The 22,373-nt window shown below is 44.9% G+C and overlaps 1 protein-coding gene across 5 annotated transcripts in view; it reads right to left on the bottom strand.

Moving 5' to 3' along the window:
* The window catches only part of CRIM1 (cysteine rich transmembrane BMP regulator 1), a 192,885-nt gene that overhangs the window by 17,697 nt on the left and 152,815 nt on the right, over window positions 1-22,373 (bottom strand). For 4 of the 5 annotated variants that reach the window (XM_086700360.1, XM_086700356.1, XM_086700357.1 and 1 more), the window contains 2 exons: window positions 18,399-18,614; window positions 13,964-14,185 (listed from right to left, as the gene is read on the bottom strand). In XM_086700360.1, coding sequence (XP_086556486.1) covers window positions 13,964-14,185; window positions 18,399-18,614 — 438 coding nt within the window. The remainder of the gene's footprint in view (window positions 1-13,963; window positions 14,186-18,398; window positions 18,615-22,373) is intronic. The other variant, XM_086700358.1, reaches the window with a different exon arrangement.

Below are 22,373 nucleotides of genomic sequence, written 5' to 3'. Positions count from 1 at the left end.
CCGCTCGGGACTTGCGGTTCGTGTTTTACTTGGAGGGAACAGAAGAAGGTGAAGGAAGGGCACTGCGAGTGGCAGATGGTGTGTCCAACAGTGAGAGTGTCAGGCTGTACAGAGTGTGCGTGTGCGTGTGTATTGGGGGGGGGGTGGAGAGTGTGCATGGGTGCCCGCACCGTGGCTGGAGATAAAGGTGGGCTCACACGGTAAGGGGTCTCGAGTAACAAGAGACCCACTGAGATTCCTTCCCGGAGAGGAGGGGAGGGGCCGTACCACCTGTGCTGGGAGGACGACTCTGGAAAAGGGCCGTACGGAGGGCTGCATGGGGAACGGAAGAGGAGGACACTGCTCACAGAGATGTGACGTGGGCCAAGTTAAGGCGGCACGGATGGACGCGGACAGACAGGCGAGGCTAGACTGGAGGTTTCTGAGAAACTGTCAGGATTTGGATGCTGGGGAGGAGGAGGGATGAAGGGCTGCCCGGACTGCACGGGGGGCCAGGCAGAGGTAACTGCAGTACGGGAATCATTTCCCTGCTGTAAGAAACAAACAGCTGGGGAGTTGGTCAGGGACCCAGTCAGGCCTTATCAGATTGCCCAGATACTCCAGGGGGCCAGTCAGGGCTACAGGGATCGCTCCTCAAACGCTTAAGCCTCTGCGTGATCATGACCATGAAGCTGCCGCCAGGACAGAGCCAATCTGGGGCGCAACAAGGTAAAAGAGGACAAATTTCGGTCACTGGGAGCTTCAGGTAGGAAAGCACCCTCGCAGCGTGTGGGGTAACAGGCAAAACAGGCAGTACCCTTCATGGGACTTTACAGAGTTTATACCCCTTTGAGCCACTAATTCTTCCAAGTAATCCATCCCAAGGAAATAAGCAGAAAAGGCCTAAAGTAAGTGTTTTCTGGTGGATGTTCATCACAGTATTATTTATAACAGCAAGAAGTCAGGGGAAAAACCTGTGTCTGATGATAAGAGAATGTTTAAATGACTCATGATGCAATCGTGAGAGACAATACCGTGCAGCTATCAAAAGGCACCATTTGGGTTTAAGCTCAATCTGTAAGGAGGAAAATTAAAAACTGTCTAGAAAGAAATGAAAATGTTAATAGTAATTGGTACAATCGGGTGAATTTTTCTCTTCACTTTTTTTTTTTTTTTTTTTTACAATGAACATCAGTTACTTTTGATAAAGAGGCAGCAATATATGAAATGGAAATCTGAAACACACAGACACATGAGCATGCGTTATGCACATGACCCCCCCCCCCCCCCCAAGACACACCCGAGAATACTGAGGGGGAAGAGCTGAATCTGAGCCTGGTTCTAAAGAACCTGGCCACGCGGTATGGTGCTTCCTGGATGCTACTGGCCCACTCTGGAGAATTTCAGCAGACTGTAAGAAAACCAAGCCATGGAGGAAATGCCAAAGATCAAATCCTGAGCTACAACATCAGGCAGGACAATGAAGGAGATCATTGTCCAAAAGAAAATTTATAAAACGGTATGAGAGCAGCTACTCTGAATGCCTTAGAGATGATGGGTTGAACCAAGAACTCTGACTACATACTGGGTGAAACTGAAGTTCTTTGATTTTGTAACAACAATGTATCTTTTCCTAAATTCAATGAAGATTTAGAACTCAAAGTAGCAGTATGATGACAGGGCAGGCAGTGAAATGCATCACACCTTCTGGCTCAGAGAAGGGTTCAGATGGGTCCAGCGTCTCCGGGCTTCAGCGGTCACAGCAAAGCGGTTCCCTTCAGGGAGGGGGCTGACTGCCATGGACTGAATTTTCAGGTACTTTCACCATTTTCCCTCTATTCCACTTAAGTTCTGCTCGTCACAGATTACCTCAGAAGTATCTCGCTTTCAAGGTCATTTTCACCTAAGTTAATTCCAATTTGAGATTACGAAGCTATTTTACTAAGTCTACAGGGCGCCTGGGTGGTTCAGTCGGTTAAGCGTCAGATTTTGGCTCAGGTCATGATCTCCCGGTTCCTGAGTTAGAGCCCCACGTTCGGCTCTGTGCTGACAGCTTGGAGCCTGGAGCCTGCTTCGGATTCTGTGTCTCCTTCTCTCTCTGCCCCTCCCCCACTCATGCTCTGTCTCTGTCTCTCTCTCAAAAATAAACGTTAAAATAATTTTTTTAAAAGTAAGCTATCTTCGTAGGTCTAAAAAACTGGGGGTGCCATGTTCATGGCAGCATTATTTACAATAGCTAAGACATGGAAACAACCCATTCACCAATGGATGAATGGACAAAGAAGTTGTGTTTTATACACACACACACACACACACACACACACACACACACACACACACACACTGGAATATTATGCAGCCATGAAAAGTGAAAAAATCCTGCCACTTGTGACAACATGGATGGACCCTGAAGGTCTTATGCTAAGTGAAACAGACAAACACTACATGAACTCACTGAACTGTGGAATCTAAACTAACAAATGAAACACAAATTCACAGAAGAGATCAGACTTGTGGTTACCAGAGGTGGGGGGTGGGGGCAGGGGGACGTGGAGAAAGTGGTCAAAAGATACAAACTTCCTGTTATAAGATGAATATGTGCCAGGGTTGTGACGTACGACACGACGACTACAGCTAAGTAGACTGCTGTGTGGGAGACGGCAAAGTTGTTAAGAAATAAATTCTAAGAGTCCTCATCATGAGAAGAAAAAAATTTTTAACTGCATCCATGAGATGTTAACTAAATCTGTAGTGGTAATCATTTCGCAATATACGTAACTCAAGCCATCATGCTGTATGCCTTAAACTTACACAGTGATCTACATCAATTCTTTCTCAATAAAACTGTGAAAAAACCTGGGGGGGGGGTGGTGGGTAGGATGGAGAGATAGATGCCAGTCGACTGGTAGCTGGTAGCCCCGCCTCAAAGAAGGAGTCTCTCCTTGGGGGTGGCAGAGAGTTAAAAGGGGCCCAGTGCCTCAAAAAAGACCCTGGAAGGGACTTGGCCGCAGGACTGAGGGACCTCAAAGTCTGCTCAGAAGTCCAAGAGATCTAAGAACCAAGCGACCAGCACTCTCAGAGCTGACCTTCTTAAAGACTGAAGGTCAGAAGAGGCAGATGGCAGAGATAAAGAGAAACACCGGATGGTTCTGAAAGAAGGATCTAGAAGCCAAATACTGAAGGACCCAAGAGCACCTGCCGAGCATCCATGGTGCTGAAGGGCTTCACGCCATCTGGGCTCGCGGAAACCCCGAGAGGTAGGGCAGTCTAGTCTACTCTTGGGGAAATGCAGATTTAGAGGGCGGAAGGGACCTGATGTAACCAAACCAGTAAGTGGTGGAGCCCACATACACCCTGACTCCATCTGACTGCAAGGCTCGAGTTCTTTACAACGAGGTCTACTTAATGGTTGGATCCTTTCCTTCTATTCCAGGAACACACAGAACCTTCTTCATGTGGTCTCCAATGTGCCCGGTCCTCTCTGGAAAGAAGACAATGCCTTCAGGGAAAGGCCATGCTGGTTCCAACGTGCTGCCTCGGGGTAAGCCACGGTTAGCTGTGCGTGCATCTTGCCAAGAGTGGCAAGCTTGAGGACAGGCACTTCAAGCCACGATTAGAGACCCATTTCAGAGACCGGAACGGGGAGACACTTCCCCTCCACTGCTTGCAAGGAGTGGTTTTCTACGGTATCTCCACATCTGACCAGTTTGAACCACAAAATCGATACATTTCGTCTGTTTCTTCAAACACATTTTAAAACGAAGTCACCTTTAAGACTCTACTGAATTTTCGGGTGAAATAAATGAAGGATTCTTGGTTTAGGAGGGCCCTGATTAATCGTTTCCAGGGTGGCTGCTACGTGGCCCAGATTAATCAACTAGAGTTTGGTTAATGAGGCTTTATACAAATATTTCTGCTTTTGACTACATGTCACCTGAAAGGCAAAGATCTAAACAGAGGCCTGAGAGCATGGAGTCATTTGTGCTGGCTGACGGATTCTGGAGCCTCCTGTTTCTTACAGGCCCTTTCTTTTCTGGGTTACTGGTTGTAACACCTCCTTCCACGGCACATTTGGGTGAATCTGAGAACGGTCAGAGAGTTTTAGAAACGAGTCGGTTTACAGGAAGACGTGGTGGCCATTCTATGTAATTTGAGGTTCTAACTCATAAAGTCACCATAGTCTTTTAGGGGAAAGAGCACAGTCTAGTTGGAAGTACATACAAAAGCATTTTAAGCACTTTGGCTGAAGAAGGATGTAGAAATGGAGACATGGGAACCTTCAACTAAAAGTGGTCTACACAGTTTATATTTGGCTATTGAGTGGGCCATGCCATTTGACTGTTCTATTTATCACTCCCACTGGTTTGTTTACACTGACAATGACATGATTTTTATTCTTTGATATCCAATAATAGTAATCCATTTGCTGAATGCCTACTATGTATGGGCCACTGTGCTGATTTATATGAGCCAGTTCCGTTTTGATCTCCACAGCCCAAGGGGACAGGATATTACCCCCATTTCTCAGAGAAGTGAGGCAAGGGGAAGTTACATGACTTGCCCAAGACACATGGCAAGGAGGTGGCAAGGCCAGGACGGGAACATTGTAGGTGCGGCTGCATAGTCCCCACACCTTCTGCCCACCATGTACCCAGTAGGATAACCTCAGGGAGGATACCTCCTTGTGTCAGACACATGAACGTGGTTATTACTTACTACCTAGCAAATGGGCACTTTTCCTACCCCTTACATTTGTTGGGGCTTAAGGTTTTTGTCTTCAAAGGTAATTTACCTTTTAACTGACTGCCTCACGTATCTGGCACAGTCCTACGAAGGAACAGAGATAACGAAGTGGTTACTGAGGACCCATGGCCTTTCTCAGGCACATCTCTATTTAACATCTCTCTCGGAAGAAGAGGATTAGAGGAGAACGTTCCAAGAAAAACATGAGATATGACACTAATATAATCAGGTTATTTTTAGGACAAACACATCAGGAGTTATATATCCAAACAAATGTGCTCCTCTTCTAAGCAGTCACTGCAGAGGGCTATAAACGTATCCCAGCAATACTGCCCTTGCCTCACACAGCTCTGGAATTTTCCTTTGGCAGAGACGTCCACAGCCAGGTTTTGACCCATGCAATGAAGACAGTTACTATTTTATGGCCACTCCTTGGTTTAGAGCAGCTCTGGTATTTTGTTTCCTCGGCTCTGGCCTCTCTCATCCGTGAGACCAGGCTTGGAAGGACTTTGGGCCTCCTTCAGAAACAAAGTCTCTACTGTAGGAAGGAGACCTGGGGCTGGAGTCCTCACCAACGCCGCGTCAGGCACCCGGAGAACTCGTGCACAGCAGCTCCTTCTGTGGGGTCGTGTGACTCAGCGCACAGACACGGGTCTTGTCTCTTTTGGACTCAAATATAAGCAACATTATATTGCATCACGGATGACTACGATAAAAGTATGCCATGTCTTTCCGTGGGGGCAGTTTGGAGAACTCTGCATTTTTGTTTTTCTTTCCAGTTTCCCTGATTCTGGTTCCTACAAAAAGGGAGGAAGAAGCAGCAAAGGCCTTGAAATGTTAACTCCTTTCAAGCTGACTTCTCCCACTGTTTAAACTTCACCATCTCACTTCTTTTACAGATAAGAAGTCTTAACAGGCTGTTAAAGTTGGGACTTTGCTTTTGCTCTCAAGCTATCTTCCCATTACACCATAAAGCTAATTAACAGGTGGGGAAACCCCAGAATGCACAGCTGTGTTGTTTGCTTCCTCTATAAAGGTCCATTCAGTGTTTCAGAAGCCTCCGATATGGGAGCTCAGGCCTTGCTCTGCCTCTGACCCTGACCATGATGAGGGATATACATTGGCCTCTGAAAAGGAAGCATCTCCTGGTTGTTTCCCCCACTTGCCTCTGTGGATGGATCTGAAAAGTAAGATGCCCTTGAAACTACGCTCTACTCGACTCTTCAACTGCTGCCAGGAGACAACTTTCCTGTGTAGACACTGGAGGTTCTAAATGCGGGTGTGGCAGTCCTGAAGGCAGAGTGTCAGTGTGGGAGTCACTTCCTGGGAGGAAAGCAGGTGGCTTTACCAAAGGCATCAGCTCTCTCCAATCTCCAGGGTACTGTTTAGAGTCCTGAAAAGTAATTCGCTCTGGGATCCCAGGCCAAGAAACTAAATGCAGTTCTGACTCTCGGATTAAGTCCTACTGCAAAGTAATCCCTGGCAGTAGTGGAGAGGGGTGCTTTGTCCTTTTGCCACACTGCTGTGCACAGCATGGTCCTGAACGCTGGCACGCTGGAGACACAGCGGTGCACAAGGCAGATGAGGTCTCCACCCGTGACGAGAGGCTCCTGGATCTGGCCGATCTCATCAGCTTCCCAGGTTCCCAGGTCCAGACCCACAGACCTGCAGGCCATGCTAACAATGTTATACTGCTATCTGGTATCCTAAGTTTGCCACCCAGGGACTTACAGAGAGCGTTAGTGTGATCATTTCGGCAGGTGTGAGAAGCCATGGGGCACCCTACGGGGAACAGGGGATTCAGACAAGGGAGTGGAAGAGGCAGTCAAGAACCACCAGGGACGCAGCTGACCTGAGGAAGTGCCCGGGAGGTACTTTCAAACATTTTAGCTTATAAATTTAACGTGGCACTGCAGCGACCTTTCTCTAACTGCCGCAGAGGAATAGAACGCTACTATTATATTTTATCTTCTTTTAGCCGGTAAAATACCCAAATCCCCGGCTTGTGGTATCCCCTTCATTTCCATATCCCAAAGGTGGGCACATGCTGGGCATGAACTCTCCCTTTGGAGAAGAGATCGATTGTGTGTGCCTCCTGTTTGAGAAACCAGCTCTACTTTTGTTTATGTAAAGAGGAAACAAACCACAATGCTGAAGGAATCCGAGCAAATAATTCACAGGTCACTAAGCGACTCACGGAGGCTGGTGGGCACAGAGGAGGGTGGAGTTTGAATGTGCTGGCCCGCTGGGCCTTACTTGACTGGAAAAAGAATGGAAAAGCAGAATGCAACTGATGTCTTGCTAAAATCAGATGCAGGTGGTCTAGATAATTTCAGAGAGGCAGAGATCTAATACATTGTAATCCTATCAGCACATGATTAAATGTTTTTGGCTAAAAAATGCAAAAAATATTTATTGATTTGACTCAAAACCTGAGTACCTTATAACATTTGGCTTCTAGTAAATAAAACATCTGCTCTTAACTCATTTTTGTAAAAAAAAACAAAGACCAAAAAAACAAAACAAACAGAAACCAAAACCTGAGACAAATATTGCCATGTAGGTGAACACCTACCTCTCTGTATGTCTTAAAATACTTTGAAAGCAGACCTGACAACCATTTTAAGACCCTTCTTGGAAGTCCATTTGTGTTTTATTTTATTCTGTTTCTTGGGGTGGGAGTCTAGGTGCATTTATAAAAGCCAAAGAGGCCTTTCAGGTTTCTTCAACATACTAGAGAAAATAGGAAATAAAGTTACTGGAAAAATTATAAATTTTCCTGAGTTCTATGAACAGAAACCTCCTCAAACTGGTAAACACGAGGACGTGTGGCTGATTCCCACAGCATGCAGAGGACAGAATTTTTCAGCAATGGGACTTAATCCATGCATTAAGTGTCTGCTGTGGGTCGATTAAGCACTTCATGGATGGAAGTTCAAGGAAATATTCCATTTTCAACTTGAACTGAGGTCCCATCTCTTACAAGGCCTACAATCCTTCATGGAGATTATATACAGAAACCATTTTGAAAACACATAATGTAGTCTAAAAGGCAGAAACAATGAAAGATGAAGATAAGGAAAACATAATACTTGCTTTATGACCTAAGGGAAGCTTTCCATGTAAAAGAGTACAGAATTCTGTTACGCAAACCTTGAGGAGGAAGCCACTGGACTACCCAGAGCGGGTCCTGCCGTCACAGCCCAATGTCCAAACACCCCGCCAGCAGCCTCCAGAGGGTCTGCTGAGTGACTTCAGGTCTGAATACATTTCCTTATCAGAAATAACCTTCCATATCGGGGGAAGGGGGGGGGGTCTTTCCCCCAACCACTCGAGAGTCCAAAATCAGGGTTGGTCTCCTGGACGGAAACAAGAGGCAAAGACACCAGTGCCAGGCTCCCTTCTGTGCAACAGACCTCTTGAAAATAAGACTGTGCTGGTGTCCAGATAAGGACAATGCCACTCGGAGGTTTACCCAGCTGGAACCACTGGAATTTCTGTTTACACAGCTAAGGCCTAGGACACTGAGGTGCAAAGAGAAAGCTGCATATGGCATGAGCAGGATGAGGTGCTTCCCAGGGTGCAGGGTAGACCAACTGAAACCAATCACTCTTTACTTCTGCTGCGGCAACTTGAGACCCATTCCAAAGTCAGTACAGCATGTGACAACCAGAACGTCTGCAGCCGTTCACCCTCTAAACAGCACGCAGAAAAGCATCCGGCTCCCCTTCCCTTCTGTTTAATCACATCGGCACCTTCTGGGACCACCTGGGTTGCCGTGTTGGGACCTCAGGAGCCCAGAGCTCTGAAGGATGTGCGGGAAGCAGACGGGGCTCTTCCTGACGGTGATGTGCCCTGATGACAGATGCCATGGGCTCTGTTTCTGGACTCGCGGTGGATCGTGCACCGCAAGTTCACGGACTCCTCAAATGGGCCTGGCCTCTCAAAGTAAACAAAAACCAAAAGAGCTGCATTTTCTCTCCCCTGGCGACACCCGGAAGCATGAAAGGGACTGGGAAGCTCTGAGGTGTGTGGGTGGCACACTGCCCCAAGCAGCTGTGCTACGGGGCCTTAGAAAGTACGCTGTCTCCACGCGGACCACAAATGGTGATGAGGCAGTGGTGGGCGATTAAGGTAAGAGTGCAGGACAAGGTACACCACCTCTTGCAGAAAGGCAGGTGCCATCTTTCAAGGGAGCGATCAGAATCGATTTGGCATGTGGCCCAGATCAGCTGCACTCTGTTAGAAGAGCTGTAACTGTACTGACCCAAGTGAGCGCTCACGCCGTGTCGACTTAAGTACCCTCACCAGTGTGTGTGTGTGTGTGTGTGTGTGTGTGTGTGTGTGTGTGTGTGTGTGTGTGACTTAACTGTATGTCTTAGAGATGAGGAATTAAGTATTTGCTATGTTTGATTCCTGGGCGGAGTTAAATACACAACGATCAACAGATGTTCCAAAGAGATACTACTGATATTTGTAATCTCTAAGGAGAGATAGCTAAACAAGTTAACATTATCATAAACAGAAAACTAAACAAAAATGAATGCTGTATAATAGACTGACTTGATAGAAACTATAGATAGCGCCTCTATTAAGGAGAAATATTATTCATCATCTTCTAATTGAAGATCACAATAGAGAGGAAATAGAATGATAACCATCGCAACCAGTGGAGTGTGCCAAGCCACCTTGATTCCACATAAAAGCTCTACCACAAATATTTATATATAATAAATATAAAAATAGCTAATCTCTAATCAGTCTGCAGGAAAATCATTTTCACAGACTCTTAAAGATACGGGATACTTAGCAACACTTAAAAGATACTAGACTTAAAGATATATAATCGGGGTATCTTAACTTTGTTCACATCACACGTCCACATTTTATAACTTGTATGTACACTTTCATAACATACAAATACACAATTTCATACCTCTCATATACAAATACACACACAAATACACACAAGCGACTAACCTTTGACAAAAACTTCTCAAGTGAAAAAGATGCACGGACTCACAGATTTCCAGCCAGCACAGGACTTTAAATATCTGACCTCAAATATTTTCTAAAGTAACACATGGTTACAAAGAAATAAATACATAGCTGCCAAATCCTAAGTTTCGAAACGATATTGTATGCACTAAGTAATAACAGGACTGGGCCAACACAGGGGCTGCCTACCCGAGAATGGTCCCGTTCAGACTGGCTCGATTGAGGGGCACACCTGTGCATCTTAATGTCCAAAGTCAAGAGCAGGCATGATGCTGCAACAATATAGGCTTGGAGACCCCACGAGCTGAATTCAGAAAAATCTTCATGACGAATGTAGCGCTCTTTATAGTATTTGCCCGGGAATGACTAAACCCCTGCACATGGTTGAGGGTCCACTGGAATGTTGATGGTGCCCCGCACAGAAGCTGTCTGGCTCTCGGCAGAAGCATCACCAACACGAACATCAGAGCAGAGCGAGGGGGATGCGGTCAGGGCATCACCCTCAGGGCAGGCATCCCCACAGGCACTGACTGTGTGAGGGCTGGATTGTTAACTGTCATGGAGAAGGGATGGAATAAAGACCTCACTGGAATTCTTTTTGCTCTAGGAAGGGTCCGGAATGGCATGTGGGATACAGTCAGTGATAAGGCCACGTGTGCGTGGTGAAGTGTGTCACGGTGAGGGCATCTGCTGTTTATGAGAAACCATGTATCAAATCTGCCATCACACATTACAATTCCCACCACACCTTTTATCTTCACCTGATTTATGCGCTCAGCTCATCTTTTGATTCTTGCTCCCCCCATCCTGTAAGCCATCGTAACAGTCAAAAAGCTTCTGAAAATAAAATCTAAATTCGTGTGTATTTGCGTAGGAAACTGGAATATAAAAAAATTAGGGAATCAGAAAATGTTTCACTAAAATGATTGGGTAATTACTACTTAGTTTCTTTCTAGTACGAGGATGAATTCCCAAATGATGAGTATTATCAGTAATGAGACAAAGCTGTTCACTTCTCAAAATTAATCATCAATCCTATTAATTATGTCTGTATTACACATTCTATTAAATTAGCACACATAATATGAGGTCTTCACACATCAAAAGAGAAGCATTATCATTGCGCATTAGTGACTTGATAATTTAGCTGAAAAGAACACAAATATTCGTAATTATAGTACTTTTCGTAGGATCACCACTTTTCAATTCTCTTACGGTAAGAGAAAAGGATACTTTGCAAGGTGAAGGAAGCATGTTTTTGGTTAGGGGTTTTATCACTACAAAAAAAGGTCAGATTAAAAGCAGGTTTGAGGTTTTTGGAAATCTGTATTTGAGAGATCTAATTAGTTCACTCAAGGACCCATGGCCATGGTGAGGTCAGCACTGCAGGCTGGGTGGGGTGAGGCACACGTGGCCGCGGGAACAGATTATCTACGTTAAGAAGAGCTGGTTTCAAACAGAGAGAGCCCAAAGCAGGAGACTGTGCAAGCACTGGTCCTCTGTGCCTCCTGGACAAATAACGTGGTGCTTTAGGACATGCAAAATGATGGCCCGTCTTTTTCTTTGCTAGTGATCTCTGGATGGTGACGCAAGCTTTGCCACTGAGGCACAGCCGGTAACTGCCTGCAGGGTGCTAGTGCTGCCGGGCTTGGAGCCCTTACAAGGGACCAGGCTGACGGGAAGCTGATAAGAGAACAAGCCTGAAGAGGCCAAGGGAGCTAACTGGAGAGTCAGATAGGGAATCTCCATATCACAGTCAGGGACTGAACTTGACTTTGTATGCTTGGACGTAAGGGGGAGAAAGGATGAAGACTAATCCAATAAGGCTACTTGCAAAATATGTATGATGTATACAGAAGGGGCTCAGTGACTATTTTAATAATAGAACAACATGTATGAAGCATTAAGATGAATGAATAAAAGTATACAGTATTACTCATCAAATCTTCAGTCTCCCCAATTTGTTATCCTGAAGATAAGCCTTAGATTTATATATAATACAATTACACCTGCCACTGAAACACAATTTCACTTTATTATTATGAGCTTGTATGAACAAAAATGTAGTGAAAGTGCTTGCAAACTAACTTAAAATCAAAGTAAAAAATGTGGACCAAAGTGGCATTTAACTGTCCACACTAAAGAAGAATGTACAGTTTAAATCATGCAAGAATTGGAAGAGGAAATATGAAGGCCAAAGAAACAACCAAACAAACCAAACAAATCAAAAACAAAAGCAAACCCCAAAGCCCCACAAATAACAAAAAACCAAAAAACAAAAAACAAAACCGAGAAAGACATAGACTACTCTTGCTTCTAGGTTTCTTTTCATGAGTTTAAATTTGTCACATTGGCTTTGAAAAAGAAGTGATTTCCTATTTATTATATGCAAACAAATGTACTAGTTCAGTAATTTACTAATTACAAATTTACCGGTTAAGCAGCAAAACACAAGAACTTTTTTTTATCTAAACAAAATAATCTGAGAAGTTTCAACACACAAGAGACTCACTGTCAGATCTTTCCTCTGAAGGTAACATGGAATTCTCAGCCTCCTGGGCCCTGGTTTCTTTTCTAAGTATGATCCAAGTCCCCTGGTGGATTCATAAAACCCCTGTACTGGAGTTTTGATATTTAAATATGGTAGTGGCAGTTGTAGTGGTTGTACATTTCTCCTTTCTGCTAATCCCCTAGCCTGAAATGGTGGCCTAGTTACGCCTTTTATTTATATCTCACCAAAGGCAGTGCCATTTTTTTTTTGTCTAAATTCCGGTCAGCTCTTTGAAAAAATAAGCAGCACTAAGTTGGATGTATGACTTGACACATTGTTTTTGGCTCCACTTGGGGGCTAGGAAGCTTATGGGTATTACAGAAGAACCCAATGTGTTGGTCACTAAAAGGTAGGGCAACCGTAGGTCCTGATCTGCTTCAGATACTCCTGGTCTAGAGCTGTTGTCCCATCATAATTAACAGCCCCTGTTTCTCTCTCAAAAGCATCATGGTTTGAAGAATAAATTACATAAGTGGTCACTCTATTAAAATAAGGGAGTCCAGCTTTCAAACATACATTTTAATACTCTATGGCCATTATACTGAGAAAAATCTAGCTGTAAAATTCCTGAGGGAAGAAATTGTGTTTTTAGAATCTCTGCATCTCTTATATACCAACACACAAAATAAGACTCAGAGGAAGTGGCCTCCTGTTGTGGCCAGAGGTCACACAGTCAAGGAGAGGGAGCTGTCCTGATAAGCTTGAGTTGTGGCCAACAGGTACCTGAGTGCCATTCATCGGTTCTCCTTTGGAAACTGGTACAAAGCACTGTGGCCAGATCATCTCCTATTCCTCAAGTATCATCCCAAATATACAGAATTAGTTGTATCTAGAAAGCATGCAAGAATCTCCAACAGTAAATGCACAATACATGCAATTAATACGGCTTGCCTAATTTTTCACCTGCTACTCTGATTACACGTTCATTACTGGCTTGAGAGGCGTACATTGTCTTTCACTTGACTTCATGAGCTCTACTCAATACAAAAGCAATGAAAGAGAGTGAGAGCCTTGGGAGTGGGGACTGTGCTTTTATTAGAGTTGCCAGCTGTCTGAGCCTTGCCTTCTGGACTCCAGAACAGCATCTGGCTTATATCCATAGGACCGATTTCAGTATAGACGTCAGGGGCAAACATACATATGTCTCCTGCTGAAAAGCCGTATCCCCATGGGTCATAAGGAGAGGATTCTGTCAGTTTCTCAGGCCTCACTTTGTGTCCCGAAAGCCCTCAACATGGACAACTGCTTGGTTTAAATGGAATCAACTAAGTGTCAGCAGACAGAGGAATACCAGGGACACTAAATCAGTATTTGGTATTCAGTTGATGTCAAGGCAGCAGCGAGCTCTATGTGCTAAGTGTACCTTAATATGGGACATGGTGTTTCTCTGTGAGCAGAAAGACCGCTGTAAATAACAGGGTGGAGAAAGGGAGCTGAATATTGAAAATCCTGGAACAGCAAAGGAGCCCAATAGAACATGACAGTGCTATAACATCATGGCATTCTGAGAGAGCATTTCTTTATTCTTAATATGTTTTACCTTGCGAACACGTCTTCCCCATCACCCTCCTGAAACTAGCGCTTTGGCTCTGTGTGACATGTCAGAAACATTAACTGATCTAGGCAAATGGCTGTCAATGTAGATTGAGTGGCCAATGGTAGAAACCCAAGATGTTTTTTTCGTGGTCTTACCTATGCAGTAGGGACAACACTGGCCTTTCCTCAAAACAGGTCTTTCACAGGATACTGAAGGGCAAGACTCAGAGTAACAGCTAATTACGCTATCCATGCATACACAGCTGGTACAAACGTCAGGCTTCCAGGACTCAGCTGCCAGGAATATATCCCCTTCATCATTTTTGCAGTAACTAGGCACGCTCTCATTATGGGATGAGGAAGGCTGAAGAGGTTCATCTGGAAAAACGAACATAAGGTCAGCAGAGAAAAGGAGATGCTATAGGCCACCTGTGCAACATAGCGAATTTCACCGTGTCTCATAAAAAGCACACTCAGTCACTGTGGTTCGGTGTGCCTCCTATAAAAGTGACTCAGGAATGAAATGGCAAGTCTGACTTGGGCAGGGTCTTGAATTTGGAACGCAAGACAATAAGGACCACAAAATACCTGTTACCGAGATTCTGTTAGTTGTCTGTACAACCTCCTCTCTACTCTTCCTCTGTAGCTTACCCAAATCCTGGTTTTGGGGGGTGGGGTGGGTGGTGGAGGGTTTGGATCACAACAGGTGTAAGTCAAACAAGACGATCCTGCTCCCTGCTTTTCCAGTCTCCCCTGCAACTAAGGGTGGCCCTGTCACCTGGTTGTGGCTAATGGGACTTAATGGCTAATGGAGGGATTTCTGGGAAAGCTTCTGCTTTCCTAATAAAGCGCAGATGTGGTGCAACTCTCACATTCCTCCCGCCTGGAATATGAGTGTGTTGTCTGTAGCTGTAATATTCTTATCGTACCTGTAGGAGACGGACCTCTACGTATCTAAGACAATGATCAATGCTGATAAACACCTGCCTCCGCACTTCTTGTAATGTATGTAAAAGAAACTTCTATCTGTCTATAAAATGTAGCTGGGTTTCTCCTCTTACGTGCAGCTATGTGCAGTCTTAACCAATCGATATCCAAAGAGACTTTCACTGCACCTTCAAAACACCCATTTGTAACATCCCAATGTTCAGGCATTCACGTTAATGGCTAAGAGATAATGGGAAATCTAAATTACTCAATAAGGAGGCACCCACATCATCTGCAAGTCATCTGTGCCTTTGTTAAAGACTTTGACCAGAGGGTTCTCAGGTCAAACTTGAAACAGAAAAGAATGTTACCAGAAAACCCAGTTATCTCTTTGGGTCTTGGCATCCATTGAAATCACAAGAAAAGCTGTAACCTCAAGCAGAAACCTGACTGGGGTAGAACAAAGAAAAACAGGATAGTGAGGTTCCTAGTTCAGATATGTGACAATGCTGCTAAGAGAAAGCACTTGCAACCACCTTCACCAGTCAAGAGCTTGGAAAAAGCCATGATGTCCTACCCGGCAAACCTCTACATTTTCTCAGTGGCCACATGGTCAAAAGAATGATCATATCCTCCTCTTGGAATCAGTCTCACGAAGGCTGCTGTTTTCAGTCACAAAACAGAACTAAGATAGGCAGTTATCACAGTGATGTAGAAGCTCTAAATGTCACATTCTCCTTCCATCCATCTCACGAATACGTCCTACAGTCAACAAGTTTGATTTGACAAGAGCCTCTCTGAGGAGCAAGGCAGTTGCTTTGTTTTGGGCAACAAAACAAAACAAAACAAAACAAAAAATGGAATGGGTGCCATGCCCTCTCCTGGAAGTGATGGAACCATATCTCCTACTGCCAGTCCCAAAGGTATTCCCAAGTGAAAAAGAGACATTGGTTCCACTGCTCCAAATGTGCTCTCGGTCCAACTTTAGGGCTGGTTCCATAGATGAATTCCATATGGGTTAAAAATGGGGAGGGGCGCCTGGGTGGCGCAGTCGGTTAAGCGTCCGACTTCAGCCAGGTCACGATCTCGCGGTCCGTGAGTTCGAGCCCCGCGTCGGGCTCTGGGCTGATGGCTCGGAGCCTGGAGCCTGTTTCCGATTCTGTGTCTCCCTCTCTCTCTGCCCCTCCCCCGTTCATGCTCTGTCTCTCTCTGTCCCAAAAATAAATAAAAACATTGAAAAAAAAATTTAAAAAAAAAAAAAAATGGGGGGGTTGGGATTCCCTTCTCAGTGACCTTTTCAGGGTCATCCATTTCCAGGGATAATTTTGCCCTGAGGGTCCTCTGGGTTATGACAGCTTAGCTCTTGCAAGCAGTATCCACCCTCATGTCTAAAAATTTAGAAGAGGACAGGGACAGCAGTGATGGAGCTAAGAAGTACCAAGTGAAATGAATACTCTAGAGTCTGGAGGCCTCTTGTTGAGGCCTAGAGAAGACCCTGGGGGACACTGGTAGCTGCTGTCAGTGCTGGAACAGGAGCCAGGGCGGAGATGCAGATTCTGGGGGCTCCTTCCCCCGGGCAGGAGACCCCTAACCAAACCCTAGCTGACCAGGTCATCTGGGAATCTTGCCCATGGTATCTTCCTTCTCTGGGCCTCTCTTCCTATTTTCCTCCCGCTCCAGAGACCCCATCTTTATACTTTTGATTCCAAATACTGACTCCTAAACTTCGTTTTTACCAATTCCTTGGTTGGCGCTCATCCATTCCTTTTATTTCTATTCTACCTCCCTCTCTCTTCTGTGCTATGCTACTTTCAAACTCTAAACAGTAAAGGATGAAAGAGAATTTAATAAACCTTTAAAAAGAAAGAAGTGTTATTCCATTCTCTTTCTTACTTTGGCGAAGATTCGCCACCTGCAAGGATGCTCGATCTTGGTGAACCCATTTCTGTTTCCAGACCTTGCCCTAAACCCAGGCTAGAGGAGGGGGAAAGTGGAAGGACAGAAGGCATAACAGGGCACCCTAGGGGAAACAATCATCAGGAGGGACACAACTCTTCTAATTGTACATATGTCTCCTTTCTGGACTACATTAGGAGGCAAACATCCTAAGATTAGAGATGGTCTTTTACCAGATGTGAAATACACCCTTTATCAACACTACTGTTAAAATTCACTGTGAAGAAAATGATGTTTTGCATTTTAAGAGTCTTTAAAATTGCTGCAACATAACAATGAATGGAAAGTTCAGGAAGATCAATTATGGGTCAGGTGACTTATTTTAAAATAATAGCATTCCAGAAATGCTCTTATTCAAATATAAGAGGAATGTTTGGAATACTGATATATAAAGCAATAAATCCTAATGTTTAAGAGGAAAGCTATCACTGAACTCTCTCTCAGGTTGTATGTTAAGAAAAGACAAGCCGCCCAGGTGTAAGTTAATAAACGCAAAGCCAGGGCACAGGGGTGTCTATTCCCCTTAGGAACTGAACCGAAAAACATTATAAGGGTTTGAACATGAATAAAATAGTGATTAAAAAACAAAAAAGTAATGAGGGGCGCCTGAGTGGCTCAGTCGGATAAGCGTCCAACTTTGGCTCAAGTCATGGTCTCATGGTTTGTGAGTTCGAGTCCCACATCAGCCTCTGTGCTGGCAGCTCGGAGCCTGGAGCCTGCTTCGGATTCTGTGTCTCCCTCTCTCTCTGCCCCTCCCCCACTTGTGCATGCGTGCTCTCTTTCTAAAATGAATAGACATTAAAAAAAAAAATGAAAAAAGAAAGTAATGAAACACATGGGTTTATGTTTTACTGAGTAAAACTACTCTTAAGAATATACATTTAGAAGGCAAATGGTTATTGATTTAAATGGAAGAGACCAAAAGCTAAGCAACAACAAAATAAAAGTAGCTGTGCTGTCCACTTGGCGATGTTATATATACAAATTACCTTCTGGGAAAAAGGAATATACTCCGGTGTTAACTACGAGTGCTACTTTAGTCATAAAACCAGTAACTTACGTTTAAAATCTTGACAAAATTTCATCACGTTTGTATCTTTGAATCATGACCATGAATTTACAAGCAAAGGCAGGTTACCTGAGCAGTAAAAACACTACTCTCTGTGCACGTGCAGTGCTAGTCAAGTTAATACTTTTGGATCGTAATTTATTTGTCACTGCAGATTTGAGGGGGTGAACATGATGCATATTTTATCAATTCTCTGTTTAACATTCCACAAGTATCTCCACCACCCTTCCGTACAAAGAATTTTATTTACATTATTTATCAATAACTGCTCTTCACATTTGTTAAGGACAAAGATGACTTTCCACATTAGCAAAATCAGCTGGAATAATTTGCTGCAGCAGGGCTGTCTCCCGAGTCTGAGATGTAGGGTTAAGAGACAAGAATGGCAGAAAGAAACAGTCTCTTTTCCCCCTCAAAGTCACCTCAAATGCAAGGCATATTAATTACATAAATATATGTGGCTGATAGAGGGGAATGAATTTAGGAAGCAGGCTGCCAGCTGCTCCGGCCTGGGTGACTGGCTCCCGGGCTTGGCATGCTGCCACGTGGGGCTCAGCCCGGCCTGCTGGCTCTGCGGAGTGACAGAGCCCAAGCCGCAGGCTTCCCCAGCGAGCACGTCCCAAGGCACAGCGCAGTTACCTGTGCACTGCGGGCAGCAGGAGTCCTGGGTGCGCGAGGGGTTCTGGCAGAGCAGCGGTGGGCACACCTCTGTCTCACACAGCACCCGCCCGCTGTGGCAGGTGCACTGCGTACAGGAGTCGATGTTCCAGGTTTCTCCTTCCACAAAGTACTCTCCTCCGGGGGCGTGGCAAATGGAGGGGGTGCTGAGCTCTGGCTTTTGCACCACAAAGTCATCTGGGAAATGACAAAAAAAAATCAAGACACAAGAAGTTACTCAACTGCGGTCTTGCCAACCCTTGGAGAAGCTGGTGTTATCTGCTCGAAGGGACAGAGAAATGGCGGTAGAGTATCTCACTCTGTTCTCAGCGAGACGACGGTGAAGAAGTATTCCATGCACAGGAATAAAAGGGGACGGTGAAAGAGCTGGTTTCCAGAAGAGAGGTTCAAGTGGTTCCAGTGTGTCAATGGTAATGACAGAATTCAGTAAGGGAATTAAATTACCTCAAGAGGGACTCTTCCTGTCAAGAAGAGAACAGGGCCTCTTAAGGGATCTCTGAATGTATAGGAAGTGTCTAGAATAACAATCTCTCATTTACTGAAAGCTTACTGTGGCCCAATTTCCATGCTGTTTTATGTGTGTTGGTTCATTTATTCCTCCCACCAACCTTGTGAAGTAGGTACTGGCATCCTATGTTACATATGAGGAGCAGAGGACTCAAGGTATTCAGGGCAGACAGGGAATTTGCACCCCAACTATGTTTGTTTGGATCATGGATATGCCTCCAGATTAAACACAACTTCCAACCCGGTCTGTGCCCCATCCACTTCATTATCTCTATGATCCTGCGTACGTTTATGCTTGGAAATACATCCTGCTGTCGAGCAGGCCACACCCCTAGACTAGCTGGCAGCAAACGGAGCAGGAATGCTCTTTCAGAATCAACAGTCTGGAAACCCTCACCTGAGACTAAACATTTGCTTGGCAATGTCATCATCAAGAGAGGTAAATGCCCAGAAACTGATGATAACTATGATTTCTTGCCCCAGAAGAGAGGCGATTTTGGTGTCTTGGTGAGATGATGATGACAGAGAGGGAACTCAATGTTGAAAAGGTCTGCAGCAGTACTGGGAGTTGCCCTGAAGTTGTGCTGAGGGAGACGAGAAGTATGAGGACATTAACCAAACTTGTGTCATCCAAATACAACAAGGGTTTCAAGAAGGTGTTGACAGTGGTGAACCCTGCCGAGAAGCAGTCTGGAGACACCACGGCTAGCTCATGCTTGGAGCTCAGTGGAAACTGGGCCCCAGGACAGCTCCCCTGTCTGTGCAGAGATGCTCAGAGCTGGAATCTCTGAAGAGCTCCCATGCTGTTACTTTCAAAGTGATGGTCAGCGTGAGAGTCCACAACTCTGATGAGATACAGTGCTGTGGGCGGATTCCCAGCTAAGATGGTAACTACGAACACAGCTTTGTCTCAGGGGCACTAGGAAAGACTGGAGCTTTGCCCGAGTGGACCGATTAGGGAGAAATGACACACTAGCCAATGCTTACATTCATAAGCCACCAGACCAAACTCTCCAGTGATGAGACAAGTGGAGAGGAGAGTAACTAGAACGCAAGTGAGGGGGGACGAGATGGTTTCCAGAGGAGACAAAAACTTTCCCAAAGAGTGGCAATAAGCTAATGCTGGAAAAGCATGACTGCCTTTCCCTTACTGCCTTTTCCTTTCCAAAATGACTTAGAGAGGCTTGCCAATCACTGCCCTTCTCAACGCTGATGCAGAAGGAAGTGGTTGGAAGAAAGCAAGGCACGTTTGCAGATGTCTTGCCAGCTTCTCTGCCATACTCCATGCCTCAAGGAGAACATGTGAGTGGCGGCAGAGATGGGGACAAGAGACAAATGGAGAGGCAGAGGGAGAGAAGGAGAAAAAAACCTGAGAAACAGTATCGTCTGGTGAATCTTCTAGCAGGACAGTTTAGTAGCTACCCCCGAAAGGAAAACAGCTGATCCTTGAATGGGAGAAAATATTTAAAACAGGGGTTCCCGAATGCAATACTTCTGGGGTCTCTCATCAGCAGAGTCCAGAAGTGGTAGCCCACTTAAGATATTTGGAGAAAAATATACCTACATACCCACATACACGCATGTTTTTATGCATGTATATCTAGACATTTGCAACCCACAATGATACGTCAATTACTCTGTGTGTGTTTATAGAAGAGTTTTCGCTATCTCTGTAACAGAGAAAACTCATTTTAGTTCCATTGACTTTCAGTTCTTAAATCAATGGTCTATTCTTACTAATGTCTTCGCATTTGAAGCCCTCTGGCTCACTTCTTCACGGAGTACAAGTGGGGCAAAGACACAGGTGTGTGGTCCATATTCCATACACTGATGCCTAAAATTAAGGCACGGCAGGGGTGGGGGGGATGTGGGGAGCCTGGGTGGCTCAGTCTGTTAAGTGTCCGACTTTGGCTCCGGTCTGATCTCACTGTTAGTGAGTTCGAGCCCCGTATTGGGCTCTGTGCTGACAGCTCAGAGCCTGGAGCCCGCTTCAGATTCTGTGTCTCTCTCTCTCTCTGACCCTCTCCCACTCACACTCTGTGTATGTCTCTCTCAAAAATAAACAAACATTAAAAAAATAAATAAATAAAATTAAGGCACTGGGTCTTCATTGGAACAAATGATTTTTTTCTTCCCCAAAGGGTCAACAGAGTTGTCTCATTACACTGCACATTGACCTTCTGTTTGAGTGGATACTGGTGGTTTTTCATATTTAACTAGCAAAACACATGAAAAAGGAAACTTTCAATATAGAACACCTAAGACTCATATGAGGACAAGACAATCTGGTTCTCTACAGGGGTGTGGAGTTGCCTGTCACTCTGATACCTTAGTTACTGAGGGGCCTAGAAGCTCAGAGCTAATAGGGACTCCCCTGCCATGGCAGGCGAAGCTGCCACCCCTCCCCCTGCCCCTGCCCCCCACCTCAGGCCGTGCCTGTCCTGCTGGAGAAAGACAGGTCTCCGGTTCCTGACTCCTGACTGCATCCACGGCATAGGTGGGTCCATCCACAGGGAGGGATGGGATGGACCGGACGAGAAGGTGTCCCGACTCTGAAATCTGACAGGACACACATTCCAACATTAAATGACATCAGATGCAAGAATCGGGAGACTTCATTTCTCCGTGGCCTTCTGACACTCTATTTTACTTCGGGTAAGAGAGTTAGTATTTCTGCGTCTGTTTTTCAAATGAAAAACTGCCTGAGTGCATTTTCCCCTAACTCAAAGTGGCCTGTACTGAGAAAGAAATAATAAATATAAAACTACGTTGAGCTCTTTGGATGAAAGGCACTAGATGCGCTATTATGGTAATAATTACTGTTATTGACAGCCATAATTCAGACGCCCATGAGTTATATAATCTGGCCTGTTCTTCTAGCAACTTCTCTTGATTACCAGCATTATGATTTTAAATGTTTTGGATGTGTGGTCACTCTAAATATCTCCATTTGGCAACAATACCACATAGCCATTCATTTAGAAAAGGGCAATAGCCACAGACTTCGCTAATCCTCTCCCTCTCAAATAGTCCTTTATAAATAATACGCTTTAATGGAATGAAGTTAACATCAATCCCCTCCAATTAACTAAAGCACTCAGCCTCAATACACTATCCATAAAATGGAGAGCTGGACTTTAAAGGACATCAGGTCTGCAAACCTTTTAAAAAAAAATACAGTTCAAAGACCAATGTAATTGAGTAAACCATTAAAAAAGGAGGACAGTAGTTTTAGGGCTTTTGCTTTTTCTCTGGTCTCTGGCTAATCATTGCTAACACCTGGCTGATTTTGTGGCTGTTGTTGACAAAAGCCACAGAGAGCTGAAAAGTGCTCTGGGGGGGTCATCCCCGGCAAGACCCCCCACACTCAAAGATGCGATGAGGCCCTGCAAGGCAGAAGTCATTTTGCTGAGGGAGCGCACAAGATGG

Source organism: Puma concolor, chromosome A3 (assembly GCF_028749965.1).
Source record: "Puma concolor isolate L17-30 chromosome A3, mPumCon1.1.hap2, whole genome shotgun sequence".
In the NCBI taxonomy this organism is placed as follows: domain Eukaryota; kingdom Metazoa; phylum Chordata; class Mammalia; order Carnivora; family Felidae; genus Puma; species Puma concolor.
This window is presented reverse-complemented; position numbering and strand designations above follow the sequence as displayed.